The sequence below is a fragment of the Phoxinus phoxinus genome (genome assembly GCF_949152265.1).
Source record: "Phoxinus phoxinus genome assembly, chromosome: 6".
Lineage (NCBI taxonomy): Eukaryota > Metazoa > Chordata > Actinopteri > Cypriniformes > Leuciscidae > Phoxinus > Phoxinus phoxinus.
The window spans coordinates 11,073,572-11,087,836 of NC_136881.1; the positions used below are offsets into that span (position 1 = coordinate 11,073,572).

At 36.2% G+C, this 14,265-nt stretch overlaps 2 protein-coding genes and 1 long non-coding RNA gene across 3 annotated transcripts; all 3 read left to right on the forward strand.

Moving 5' to 3' along the window:
• Positions 1 to 3,137: 3,137 nt before the first annotated feature.
• Positions 3,138 to 5,987, forward strand: LOC307000861 (uncharacterized protein). Its single transcript, XM_079616785.1, has 5 exons — positions 3,138 to 3,224; positions 3,353 to 3,739; positions 3,885 to 4,052; positions 5,272 to 5,318; positions 5,730 to 5,987. Exons 1-5 carry the CDS (start codon positions 3,194 to 3,196, stop codon positions 5,859 to 5,861), a joined length of 765 nt encoding a protein of 254 aa, XP_079472911.1. The 5' UTR covers positions 3,138 to 3,193; the 3' UTR covers positions 5,862 to 5,987.
• Positions 5,988 to 8,355: 2,368 nt separating this feature from the next.
• LOC307000862 (uncharacterized protein) lies at positions 8,356 to 10,187 on the forward strand. Its single transcript, XM_079616786.1, has 5 exons — positions 8,356 to 8,489; positions 8,626 to 9,012; positions 9,241 to 9,338; positions 9,813 to 9,856; positions 9,947 to 10,187. Exons 1-5 carry the CDS (start codon positions 8,453 to 8,455, stop codon positions 10,026 to 10,028), a joined length of 648 nt encoding a protein of 215 aa, XP_079472912.1. The 5' UTR covers positions 8,356 to 8,452; the 3' UTR covers positions 10,029 to 10,187.
• Positions 10,188 to 12,315: 2,128 nt separating this feature from the next.
• On the forward strand, positions 12,316 to 13,389 carry LOC307000492. The gene is made up of 3 exons (XR_013798046.1): positions 12,316 to 12,346; positions 12,440 to 12,823; positions 13,331 to 13,389. It is a non-coding gene; the product is annotated as an uncharacterized lncRNA (long non-coding RNA).
• The last annotated feature ends 876 nt before the right edge of the window (positions 13,390 to 14,265 follow it).

Here is a 14,265-nt window from a genome sequence, read left to right on the forward strand (position 1 = left end):
AATCACATATCAGGACATCAGCTTCAGTGTGACTCTGAACGTTCTGATCGGATTTTGCGTGGTATGTGAACGCCACGTAAAATGTAAATGTCAGACGTTGTTATAGGGAACATGCTGAAAGTCGCTGCCGAAACAAGGCTGTCTTGTTGCAAAGTGCCGGACGAGCAGAAAATTATTATTTTTTAAACCTATTTTGAAACCGACGCAGACAAGAGCGCGGAAAAAAATCTGTAACGTTACATAACAGCCTCCCAGTTCTGCCGCTGACTCAAGACGCAGTAGTCCAGAGCGGCGGCTAGACATTTTCATGTTATAAAATTTAAATAAGACAACATCTCTATTGCAAATGCAAACCCATCCATCAACGCAATGTCATTGCCATATTGCCAAAGAGCTGCATGGACACACAAATTTGGTGTGGACATCATTTTAGATCAGATTCCAATTGGATACAAAGATAATCGAATTTGGACTGACAGTGTGTGAATGTAGCCATAGTTAACCTCGTCAACATTTTAGCCATAGTCAACGCTATTTACACATGTGTCTGATGCTGTACCTCTCTCAACCACAAACGGCTTCTTTCATCTGTTTATTGCACTCTTCTCTTTAACTTTTGACCGTCTATAGAACTCAAAATGTTTTATCCCAGTGCGACCGATTAGTACAGACCAACACTCGACCATTTTTCAGCAGCAGTAATCAGCCAAATTTCCGAGTCCGTTCAGTTCAGTGGCATTGTTTACGTTCAGTGGCTCCAAAATGTCCGACTTCCGGATTGATGACGTGATGTGAAAACCCTCTATTATCCATTGTTGCTTTTACAGCTACAAAGCAGGAGCACTAAATGATATTCAAAGTCACATTACACGCTTTTAACATTAAAGGTTGTATCAGCGATTTAAGGCCCAAAAATAAATGATCACATTCATCTAATCTTTCCTAACGATCCGCAGCTGCCCGCCCCATAAGCAGGCCGTCAAAAAAACGCGTCTCTGTAGGCAGCCTAGGCTCTGAGATCTGCACACAAAAACAATTGGTTTTACCAACCACTCAAAACCAAAATAAATAGCGTTCAACCAATCACCGACAGGGGCTGGGTGTTGTGAGGGCTGAGTGCACAAGCACGAGCTCTGTACAGGGCAGAGCAAATTAAGTCTTTCTTCATCCGCCACCATGTGAGGTGGAGGATGAAAAGCCTGCAGAACCGTAGGCCGTGCCACATTAGATGGCACTTTAGGCACTTTAGGCTCGCATCGTGACCGAGTCCCACACCACTCCCAGGAACGTGGTTATCTGGGCTGGTTCCAACGCGCTTTTTTTCGTGTTGAGTCTCTACCCCAGGCTCTGGATGTGGGCAAGGACGATATCTCGATGCCGAACTGCCAGCTCTTGTGACTGGGCCATAATAAGCCAGTCGTCGATATAGTTTAGCACCCTGATACCCTAAAGCCTCAGCGGAGCTAGAGCTGCATCCATGCATTTGGTAAACGTGCAAGGGGAGAGAGCTAGGCCGAACAGAAGAACCCAATATTGGAACGCTTCGCCCCCGAAAGCAAACCTCAGGAACTTCCTGTGAGATGGAAGGATGGATATGTGGAAGTATGCGTCCCTTAGATCAATCGTGACAAACCAATCCTCAGATTTGATCTGACTCATGATGACGGGAATAGTGAGCATCTTGAACCTGAATCTCCTCAGAGACCGATGTAAATGCCTTAGATCTAAAATTGGCGCAACCCTCCATCCTTTTTGAAGTAGCGGCTGTAGAACCCGGACTCCCTGTCCGGCGGAGGAACACGCTCCATGGCCTCCTTGCACTGGGTCGACTGCAGTCCACACCAACCCGTTGAATTTCGGTGGGTGGAAAAGACAGAGAAGTGACATTGGGGAAGGCTGAAACACACGACGCACCGCTGTGCTCGTCAAGATATCTCAATGAACACAGCCAGCACCCTCAGGAGCTGACTGTGCATGCCTCGCACCCACACAGAATCTTTATTGCAAAGTAGACCCGTAATCTACGCGATGCCTCGGCAAACGCGAGATCCGAGCCACTATAGATTCTGTATTGCAATGAAGACCTTTAATCTATGAGCTGCCTCGGCAACGCGAGATCGCCCGCCACACAGAATCTTTATTGCAGAGTAGACCCGTAATCTACGCACTGCCTCGGCAAACGCAAGATCCGAGCCACTAGATTCCATATTGCAATCCAGACCTTTATTTGGGACAATTCTTATGGGACAAACAACACCAAATAGGACAGACAGTTTGATACAGAGCGCTTGCTGAAGAGCAAAAAGCTAACTCTGTTGTGTGCCGGCGTCCCATTGTAGCTTCCGTGTTTGCCGGCCCGTCACGTTACGCCATGACGCAGCACCAATCAGGATTGGATTAGTTTCATTCATACTTCAGATGCGTTATGCTAAGGGCGTTCTCCAAAGTGTTTTAGTCGCCGCAGTTCGAGTTCCCTCTAAAGGGAACATTCCTTAGTGCATGTTAGTGCAAATTTGTGCAAGATGGCCTTAGGCAAACACATGCACTTTAACCAACACAAAAAAACCTAACAAAGGCAAATGGAAACATTTGTGTTTTGTGACCAGTGATCTGCTGAGAGATTAGATCTGAGAGTTTGATGATGTGTAAAAACAACAAAAACAAAAGTGAGGTGGCTGTTAGTGTTCTAAATGAAGCTTGTGGGTTTCCTGTTTTGACATGTTTAGATGTTGTTGCCACATAGCTTTTTATTTTTACCCACTTCAATAAAACAAAGAAATACATTAAATTTAACATTAGTCCTCCAGTTAGACGCATCATTGAATTGAAGACGAATCATGAATTTACTGACTGCATGTGAACTGTGTTTAATTTCTGATGCTAATCATATCTTAGTTACATTTTATCATTAAATACTGAAGCCTTTCTGCATATCTGTTCAATGATAAAAAGGTTTAAGATTTGCCTGATCGCAAAGCCAAATTAGAGCAAAAAAAAGTTTGTAACGTAATCGATTATTGGTTAGAATAGCTTTTACTCTTTGTATGTTCACACAATAACCCACTTTAATGCCAACCCCTCATGACGTAAGGCTTTTTTTTTAAAGCTAAAACTTTCCATTGGCGTGAACGAGTTAGATGAGAGCTGACGTCTGTTAGACCCTCACCAGAGTCATTCATAGACACTCACTGAGATGGAGAGGTCAAGACTCATCGCGCTCATGTGTAAGAAATATTATACTTTCTTCTTAAGCTATTTTTGAGCGTTTTTGAATGAAAATGTCAATATTACTGTGAACATGTTTGTATGATAGTATAATTTAAAGTGCTTTAGTTATTTTGTGCGTTTACAGATGTTTTACTTATCAGTCAGAACAGAATCTATGGAGCAGAAGTGGAGATGAAAGTCAGACCAGGAGACAACATCACTCTCTACTGTGATCGCTCTGTAACTCTTGGTTTCAGCTTTATATGGATAAGAAACTGCTCTCATGAAAATCAACCCTCTCTCATAATAGATTTAACGAAATGGGAGCTAAAGACATTTCAGCGTTTCAGCTCTGTCCACAACCGCTCCAGTAATTCTCATGATCTACATATTACTAACATCAGTGTCTCTGATCTGGGACTGTATTACTGTGCAGAAATAGAGAATAAGATATATAAAGATGAAAAAGGCATCATCTCCTCATCTGAAGTGTACTATTATGGAAACCAAACAACTCGTCTCTCTTTCGCAGGTAAGAAAATATTTCTGCTAATTATTATTATATCATTGCTTGATTAATTCTGGAAAACTTTACGTTTCTCTTTGAAGAAGCAAGTTTAACAGATCAGAAATATTTTTATCAGCACTATTGATGTTTTAATGTTTATTTTATATAGAGAAAGTGATGCCCTGTTCTGGAACCTCAGACATCACCTCTACACTTCCTCTATCAGACTGTGTTCTCTGCTGGACGCTGCTGTTCAGTGTGTGTCCGGTGTGTGTTCTCCTCTCCTTACTCCTGTCCTCCGTGTGTGTGTACTGCCTCTGTCAGAGGAAAACTACAGGTAATTGTTCACAGATTAATACTCTTATTTTGCACTATACCACAGTTTTACTTTAATGTACAGATAAACAACTTTTGTCAATGACCAGAAACTGTGGATCAACAAAACTGCATTATTCTTCTTATTATTTTTTTATTTTTTATGATGTTGTTATTTTAACCCTCTACTGCATAGTGTTGCTCTCAGGCAACGGAAAGTGTTTTTAAGTTTAATTTCCAGTACATGTTTCTTTAAATAATTGCAACCAATCAAAATGGTCAAATGATTGCTATAGAATGGTCCAATAAGGTGTGGGAGTCACTATCAAGCATCATTTGAAGGCGGGACTTCCTTTTCTGACATGTGGTCACAGGAGCACATGGTGTGAGAAGAATGTAAGATTATTTGCTTCAGTGATCTTATTTACAATGACATGAACTGTAAATAAAAAATATATGTATGTGCATGAAGATGTAGAGAAGCCGTTTGTCAAGTTTTATTAACTTTTTTTTAATTTAGCATGTTTAGAAATTCAGTTTTTCTTCTTGTTGCCTCAGGGCAACGTTATGCGATAAGGGGTACTTTTATGAGGTCTTTGCTGACAATGTGTTTGGATGTTATCACACATCATTACATGTTATTTGTGCACAATATGGTAAAATAATAATAATAATAATTAAATTGTACTTTTACAGGCTAGTGTTCAGTGCAATAGCAATGCTAATGGTAGATGTGTCTTTCTTGAAGGCCAAAATCAGTGTTTTTGCTTTTTCTGCACTGATATTTTACAGGAAAATGGATGCAGGGACATTTTATGGTAGAAAGGAGCGATCAGTCAGAATCATACCCAACAATGGATTTATTAGTGAGTACAGTGAGCTTGAGGAAAGTGACAGTGATGAAGAATGGACCCCAGAAAGAGGTTTGAGAGGCAGAAAAATACATGTTTAAAGCCCTTTTCTTATATTTAGTAAATTCTAAATAAAAGGCATTTTCAAATCTCTTGATTTTCCTAATAAACGTTGAGACAATATTACATTTTTCTCTGTGATTTACTACCTATACTGCATAGCGTTGCCCTGAGGCAACAAAATAAAATCTGCTAGGGGGGTGGGTTTTTAATTTTTTTTATTTTTTTTTGTTAATCTGTTATCTTAAATCTTCAAGAAAATAAGATTAAAAAAAAATTTTTTATGCAAAAACATAATTCATGCATTAGAGGGTTAACAATCCGTTTTAGATTCTGCTGATCAAAATGACAAGCTGAAAAGTAGAAATATTGTTGAGGTAAGATACTGGTACGGTAAGGTACACAAACATACAGTCAGCATGAAATCAAAATGGACAATTCTTATATTTTTTATGATACATTTTTTATCCTTGAATCATAATTTTTTTGTTATGTCCTCTTGTGATCTTTAATCGAAATATCTTCCTTTCCCTGTTGCAATGACATCTCTCTTATTTGATCATTACTAGTGGATTACAATGATTTTTATTTTAGAATTGCTTATACATTATGCATTATTCACATAAATTATAAACCTGTATATAGTAGTTCTTAGTAGTCCTCTGGGAGGTATTTAAAAAATAGCAGTTACTGATTATCTAAGATTATCTTACTCACTTGTCCTGTGTACAGTTATTCGTATTATGTCTTGTATGTATTTTATTTAATTTTATTTATTTTTATTCCAGGAGAATGATGATAAAGAGGTGTGTTATGCATCTTTAGACGTGATAACCAGGAGACAAAACAGGCCCAAGAAAACAAGAGTGCCGAGTTCTGACTTCAGTACATATGCTCAGGTCAGAGAAGGAATGGATTAGAAAGTTGCAGGTGCCATGATCAGTGAAACATCATATTCATGGTGTGTCTGTTGGTTGATTAAATCGTAGATAAAATATTTAGCAAAAAAATGAAATGCTTCTGTATTTGAGGTAAAGAATTATCAAATAAATAACGTTTCCTTTAGTAAAAGTACTTCAGTATGTTTACAGTGTTTGTGGACACACAGTAATGACCTTCACAACAGGATGTAGAAGTGGGTTTCCTGTATGAAGTGGTGTTTAGTTTAAGGTGTGTATATTTCTCTTAAATTGGATGACAACAACATTTATCTGATTCATTTTTACAATAAGCAGCATCAAATTTCCATGAAACACACTCCATGCTGAATGAGAGATCGGCATTCTGGGCCTGCTGAGCAGGATAGTGTGTTTGGATAACAGCTGGTGGCAAGCAAACAGGCGACATGTGAAGGGGGTTTGAAAACGTAATTCAAGTGTTAATCTAAAACTTTTAGTGTGTCTTTCTTACAATTGCAAAGTAAAATAGAATACCTACATCCATGCCCACTTTAGTTGCTCCTTTGTAGAAATATACATTTCTTGTTTATATTTTTTGTTTTCCTTCAGATGTTAAGTCTGCCTTTTACTAATTTAATTCTTTTAATTTAATTCTTTATTTAAAATGAAATTTAAAGAAGTTATTTGTAGTTTTTCTTTTGAACCGCCAGAGTTGTTCTTCAAAGGAGCTTCACTGCCCTGTTCTTTTTTTCTCAAGGAATCTTGTTCAGGGATCAAGGTTCTTGTTATTCTCAGTTAAAAAGATAATCATCTTAACCACAAATGTTTCCATTTAGTTTAGTGCTTGTGTGTGTGCAAGACAGAAGTTTGAAGACAGAGGTTGGTTTGTGAGTGTAAAAGTTCATGTGGTTAGTTTGTGGTGAAATTGTTTTTTTTGCATGCAATGTCTGCAAAAGCTTGATTTACAGCGGCAGTCTTTCTTTAGAGGCTTTGATGGATGAGGAAGTTTCACATTTACTGCATCTCTCAGAATGAAGCACAGACTGCAGGTTTCAGCCTAGAGGTTAAGGCACTGAGATGGACTTCACACATTCCAATCCCAAGATGAGAGAAAAACACTTTTATACCCACATTTAAGTCATTAAACTCCAGTGGACTATCTTACACAATTAATGGATTAAATGCACTTGCTGAAGTAAAAAAGGAACAACTTTGACATTAACTAACACTGGGTAGATCATCTGTTGTAGAACCCAAAGGACAGCTCTTCGTACATTTACATTAACATCTACATACTGTACATTTTTGTTACTGTATATAATGGATATGATTTAAATGTCTACTTTTCCATGTCTGAAAGAGACTCAATTGTGAGAGTTTTACAAGAGGCCTGAGGGGGCAGTGTCCAGTTGTAAAATTAGTAACACTTTATTTTGATGGTCCCTTTTGAACATTCTTTTGACTATAAGTACTTTGCAACTAACTCTCATTAGAGTATTAACAGACTTTCAAGTCAAGTCAAGTCAAGTCAAGTCAAGTCAAGTCAAGTCACCTTCAGTTATATAGTGCTTTTAACAATAAATATTGTTTCAAAGCAGCTTTACAGTAATAACAGGAAATTAAAGTAAAATAGATTGTTTTGGCTTTACAGCAGCTCTAGAATAAAGTTATTGTCCAGCTAAAGTTTTGATCGATTCACTGGTTACCTAACCCTACCCATCACAGAAAGCTGATTTACATTTACATTACATTACATTACATTTCCTATATTCTTGTTCGAGAAGATATTTCACTTGGAAATTGGAAGATGACTTTTTGTTTCATGCCAACTTTAAAGGTTGTTATAAAAAGCATCACACATTTTTGTGTATTGTGTAGTTGATTTATAATATGATGCATTGACCTTCACATGTGTTTCTGTTTTAGAATTTAATGCTGATTTCAGATCAATGGACAGCTTTTAGTGTCAGTATAACCACAGTATAGACAAGCTGAGCAAACTTCCTTGCAAATGTGTGCACTCTAACAAACACACAAAACCACAGATAGGCTAATGGAAACATTTGTGCTCGGTGACCAGTGATCAAGTAAGAGGTGTGAAGTTTGAGTTTGACGACATGTCACAGCAGCAAATGTGAGGCGTATTGCTGTAAGTGGTCTGGATATAAGAGATGTGGTTTCCTGTTTAGACATGTTTACACGTTGCTGGCTTGAACCAATACAACAGAGAACATTAAACAAAACTTGACCAATTGACAGCACAACATTTCTCAGGTGAAGATGATTATCTGCATGTCTAAATCAAAATGATTTAATCCTAAACATTTCTATCATATCTATCAGACAAACAAAAGTTTCACCCTATCTTCATATCTGTTTGATGATTATTTCCATTTTTGTGAACCAATCAAAGCAAAAAAAGTCTGTAGGGTAACCAATGATTGGTTAATATTGCTCTTACTCTTTGTACGTACATGATAACCTAATTTAATGACAACCCCCTGTGACGAGAGACATTTTACAAAATATTTTCCATTGACGTGAACCAATCAGATAAGAGCTGCCGTCTGTAAGACCCTCATAGTGTCAGTCATTCACAGTCACTCACAGAGATGGAGAGGCCAAGACTTGCTTTCATCGTGTTTATGTGTAAGACATTTTTTTTTAGAAAGTTTTCAGCTGTTTGGAGAGTTTTTCAAATGTAAATGTCTATATTACTGTGAATATTTTTGTATGGTAGTACATTTCAAATTTACATTCTCAAAGTTATTTTGCACTTTTGCAGGTGTTTTGTTGTTCAGTCAGAACAGAATCTATGGAGCAGAAGTGGAGATGAAAGTCAGACCAGGAGACAACATCACTCTCTACTGTGATCGCTCTGTAACTCTTGGTTTACGCTTTATATGGATAAGAAACTGCTCTCATGAAAATCAACCCTCTCTCATAATAGATTTTAGGAAATTGGATCTAAAGACATTTCAGCGTTTCAGCTCTGTCCACAACCGCTCCAGTAATTCTTATGATCTACATATTACTAACATCAGTGTCTCTGATCTGGGACTGTATTACTGTGCAGAAGAAGAGCGTAAGGTATATAAAGATGAAAAAGGCATCATCTCCTCATCTAAAGTGTGCTATTATGGAAACCGAACAACTCGTCTCTCTTTTGCAGGTAAGAAAACATTTCTGCTAGTTATTATTTCATTGCTTGTGTGATTCTGGAGAACTTTCTCACTGAAGAAGCAAGATGAACAGGACAAAAATATATATTTTACTAACATTCATTGATACATTTGTGTTTATTTCATATTTAGCAAGTGTCTACTTGTTCTGAACCCTTTATACCTCATGACTGTATAAAATCAACATTCATTGATACGTTTATGTTTATTTTATATAGAGAAAGTAACTTTGAGTTCTGGACCCTCGAACATCACCTCCACACTTCCTCTATCAGACTGTGTTCTCTGCTGGACGCTGCTGTTCAGTGTGTGTCCGGTGTGTGTTCTCCTCTCCTCACTCCTGTCCTCCATGTGTGTGTACTGCCTCTGTCGGGCTCAAACTGCAGATATCTCGATCACTGTTCATTTCCATTACACTCCATTATGATTTTTCCAATATTGCAAACAAATTATAAATGTGTGAAGGTGAAATGTGTGAAAATTATAAAGGTTGTTTTAGTTGTAGCCATAATGTGAGTTTTTTTTGAGAAGGCATGAAGCTGATTCTGATATGAAAGAACAGTTTCACATATTGACTAATGTGTCTAAAATTGACTAAAATGTCACATAAAATTATTTAATTATAAATTCTATAATTATAAAGAAAACTATTACAATTATACAGTAGCATTTATGTGTTAACATGGTACTGACATTTTTATGTATATATGGAGCACATACATGCTTAAAGTTACTATGTTCAGACTTGCATTATTTTCTCACTACTGGCATATTTTCACATGATCTTTAGGTTCTGAGCAGAGTGCAGAGATACTCACAGATAATTTTATTAAGGTATCTATATTGTTTCAGTTATTAGTTTTAAGCTTTGCCACGTCAAAGACAAGTTAAGTTTGTTTCATGTGCATCTCCAATTCATTCTAGGGGGATCCAGAGAAACATCAGTGTGAGACGAGTAAAAGTGGACAGATCTGCCTCCACACTGAAGTCTCTTATAGACTGCTGACATCTTCATATCCCTATGCCAAGATGTGATTCTATCTGCTCGGTTTTAACACGCTCAGCTGTTGCTTTAGGGCCTGTAGCTGCTTCTTATCTTTACATCTTACGTCTTTTTGTAAATGCATACTTTTTGCATCAATCACAATAAAGTTGTCACAATATCACCCTGTTTGGATTCATTTGCACCTTTTCCCGCCAGTTTGTCGTCATGGTTTCATGTGATTTGTCATCACTGTCACATCAAAGTTTTTTTTTTTTTTTTTTTATGCTTTAAAACCCCTATTTGATCCAATGCTACTAAAGGTTTACATTTTTTTTCTTGATAATATTAACATTCATTATTTTGCATCTGCTAAGATTATACAGAACATGTAACAAAAAAATAAAAAAAAAATAAAGAAAAGAAAAGCTTTATTATTTAGATGTTCCAAGCCGTTAGTCTAAAAGTAAACGCATGCAGTTTTGTGTTTCTGTTTTTATCAGTAGATCATATGAAAATGTATCTTAAAAATACATTTCAAGGATAAATTGTAAAATAAAGTTCAGTCAGTATAAAAAGCACAAGTTTGTTAAATCATTAGACAGAATTGTCTAATATGCTTATGTTATGAGAGTGTCTGTGAATATGAATAAATCTTTTAAAAAAAAGATAGGAAATGATGAACACTCAATGGCTCCATCTAGTGGTTAATAGCTCAAACTGGTCTTGTCCTCCTTATAATAGCAGAGAATGATGCAAAAACACTTACCCACAAACCATTTTATCAGGACCAAATCTTGATAAGGGCACAGAAGTCAGGACATGCTTTTATGAGAGATAGACTGTAATAAAATAAATCATGTGTGCTCAAATTAGTTTCCCCCCTCATAATTGAATGTAACTTCATGTTACGCAATGCTCAAGATTCAAGATGAGACAACACTCACTATTCAAGATAAAACCAATGCTGAATTAAGCCATTTATATTTACTTGAATTAGTGTTGAATAGTCATTGTTCTTCAGTGGCAGGGCAGACACATTATTTGCTGGAGCAGATTGATACAGGAATACACTGTAGACGTTGCATGCAAGTCTTATAGGCCTATTACAAAATGCAACAGTGACGTTTTGATGCCACACGCCACAGGATGTAAGAAGTGGTTTTCGTGTGTGAATTCAGTGCTATTTAAGTTGTCGTGGTAATAAAGAGAATCCGGCCTTTCTTTTTGTTTTCGTTTGTTTTTCTGAGGTATGTGTTAAAACCACAAATGTTTCCAGTGGTCTTTGTGACGTTTCTCTTTTTGTGAATGCTTACTTCCCTTTTAACCTTTTAATTTTACAGTTTTTTTTTTTAAGTTTAAGTTGACATTTTTATCAAGTTACAAAATATTTGTTTTCAATTTAATTCATTCAAATGATCTATTTCCAATGTGTGTCCACCTAAAGTCCTTGTGTCACCATGTAATTATTCTCAGATATGGTAAACAAAGTATTAGCAGCATGTTTAGATGTGGCTATTACTGAGCTGTTCACTGTATGTGGTGCTGAAACTCTTTAATTCAGAGTAATTCAGTCCACTCTTGCAAAAACTTAAGGGCTGCATTTCAAAGAAGTAAAGTAAGTTCACCTCCCAATTCTGAAACCCAAGTTAGACATGCTAGAACAGGAAACCACAAGCTTGTAAGTACACTATAAGTGTTGAAGCTAGTGCTCGCATGAAGTGCACAAATGTATAATGGAACGATTTGTGGTTACAGCCAGAAACAAAAAAATAGGTTTCTAAAAACATTTTAGGACCACGGCCAATAAACACCTTAAGTAAATGCATTCTTACAAAAATATAAAAGCAGAGCTGTTCTGGTGTGTCTGGTGGCCAATGAAAACAATAGCCATGTATTTGAAAGATGCAAAACAGGAAACCCATAATGATGCTCAGCACTTTTGGTCATCTCCATTGTCATGTTAAACATCACTACATTGTATAAAATAATTATAATGAATAATATTAATATTATTGTGACGACATCTTTTAATTTATGGCCTCTGAGCCTCTTTTAGGGTCTTACACATTTACAGTTGTAAACAGGATCATTTTACCATATTTAAAAGTTTACAAACTGTTAATGATTCAGACAAAAAATGTGTAGAAATTCAAGAAATGAGTGGGGGAGGACCAGAATAATATAACCCTCACTTAAAAAAAAAATAAAAAAAACCCATTGCGATTCAAAGCCCTTTAGAAGAAACACCTCCCATGAACCAGAACATTCTCACCGAAGACCCTCAAACCTGTCAGTCACTGAGATGGAGCGAGCAAGAGTTGCAGGCGTCATAGTTGTGTGTAAGTCCATTTGTGTGTTTTTGAAATGTTATTTTGCACTCTTTATAACGTTGATTTGATTTGATCGATCATTTTTCGTGTTTGCTTTTGCAGGTGTTTTGTTGTGTGAACACCAGAGAGTGTTTGGGACAGAAGTGGACATGCGAGTTAAAGCAGGAGACAGCATCACTCTCTACTGTGACTGTGTCATTCCTCTTGGATCACACATTGTTTGGTTGAGAAACTGCTCACATGAGCATCAACCACCTCTGATAATAGAGACTGAAAACCTGTTCAAGGGGACGTTTTCACGTTTCAGTTTTGTGCAAAACAGCTCCAGTAGCTCCTATGATCTACATATAGAGAATGTCAGTGTATCTGATGAGGGAATATATTACTGTGCGGAAAGAAAAAGAGAAATAAGTAAAGATGTACATGGAATCATTGCAAAAGTAGAGTTTAAATATGGAAATAAGACAACGCGTCTATCTGTCTTGGGTAAGAACACATTTCTCCTATTGTACGTGATGCTTTTGATTTGTGTTGACAAATTCTTTAAATTAATTTTTTTTTATATTTTACTTTTAATATAGTTATTGTCAAACTTACAAGTAAAAATCTATCTATATATATATATTTTATAATCTTATATTAAATTTAAGAATAAATAACTTATTTAATATTATTACATATTTTTACAGTGTTTTATAGTAAAACTACTTTATAGGATTTTTTAAAGATAAACAAACAACAACAAATTACAGTATATAATGCAAACCAAGTCATTAGTTAATGTACATTAAATGTTTTAAAAAATAAAATAAAATAAAACCTCAATTCAAAATATATTTAAATGTTTATGTGAACTACTGATTTGCTAAGTCCTATGCGATATTAAACTCATTTGAAATGGGGTAATTAATGTTAAAACAAAAATGTATATATTAATTGAATATCAACCAAAAAGTTGAGGCTGATTAAAAATGTCTTATATGTTTCATTTAGAGCCAGTGTCTCCTCATGCTGAGCAGTTCAACATCACCTCCACATCTCGTGTGTTAGACTGTATGCTCTGCTTCAAGCTGCTGTTCAGTGTGTGTCCTGCGTGTGTTCTCCTCTTCTCTCTCCTCTCCTCCATCGGTGTGTACTGCCTCTGTCAGTGGAAAACTACAGGTACTCATTCGCTCCTGAACTCAGTTCTTTCACCTGCCACAGTTATGAGGTGCTTTGGATAGTCTGATGCTATTATAGTTCCAGATTTGCTTTCAGATTGTTGTCAGTCACCGTATCACATAAATATGAATAAAACATAATTTAAAATGTCACAATCAGAGTTATTTAAATGGTGTAAAATGTCAGCTGAGCTTTCTGAAAAATGAAGCACAATTTTAAATCTCACTTCATTTGTTACAGAGCCCCTAAAGCAACATGGTGATGGAAACAATGAGATGGAAAAAAAAAAATGCTTTTGTGTTTCCCCCAAGAAACTTTGCATTTGCGCGCAATTAAACAACTCAAAAGCTTTGTGAGTGAATGCAAAGTTTTTCAAGGGAATGAAAAAAATAAATAAAAGTCTTCCCATCTCATATTTGTTTTCATCACCATGTCCCTTTAGGGGCTCCGTGGTTCTGAAGCAAGTTTAAATTATTCTTCTGTTATTTTAATATCCTGTAGGTTCTAGTGCTGAATCACAGACTGAGAACAGACATGATGAGGTATTGTATTACATGTGCACATCCCTATAAAGATTTCAATCAAATGTATTTACATTTGTTTGACAATAAGCTATAAATTACATCATATTTTTTTTTTTTTTTACATAATGCAATATAAGAGGTTTTTTTCAAGTTAATGTATAATAAAAATATTAATGTAATAAAATATATATATTTTCCAGGGTGGTGATGAAGTGTGTTATGCTTCATTGGACATGCCTTCCA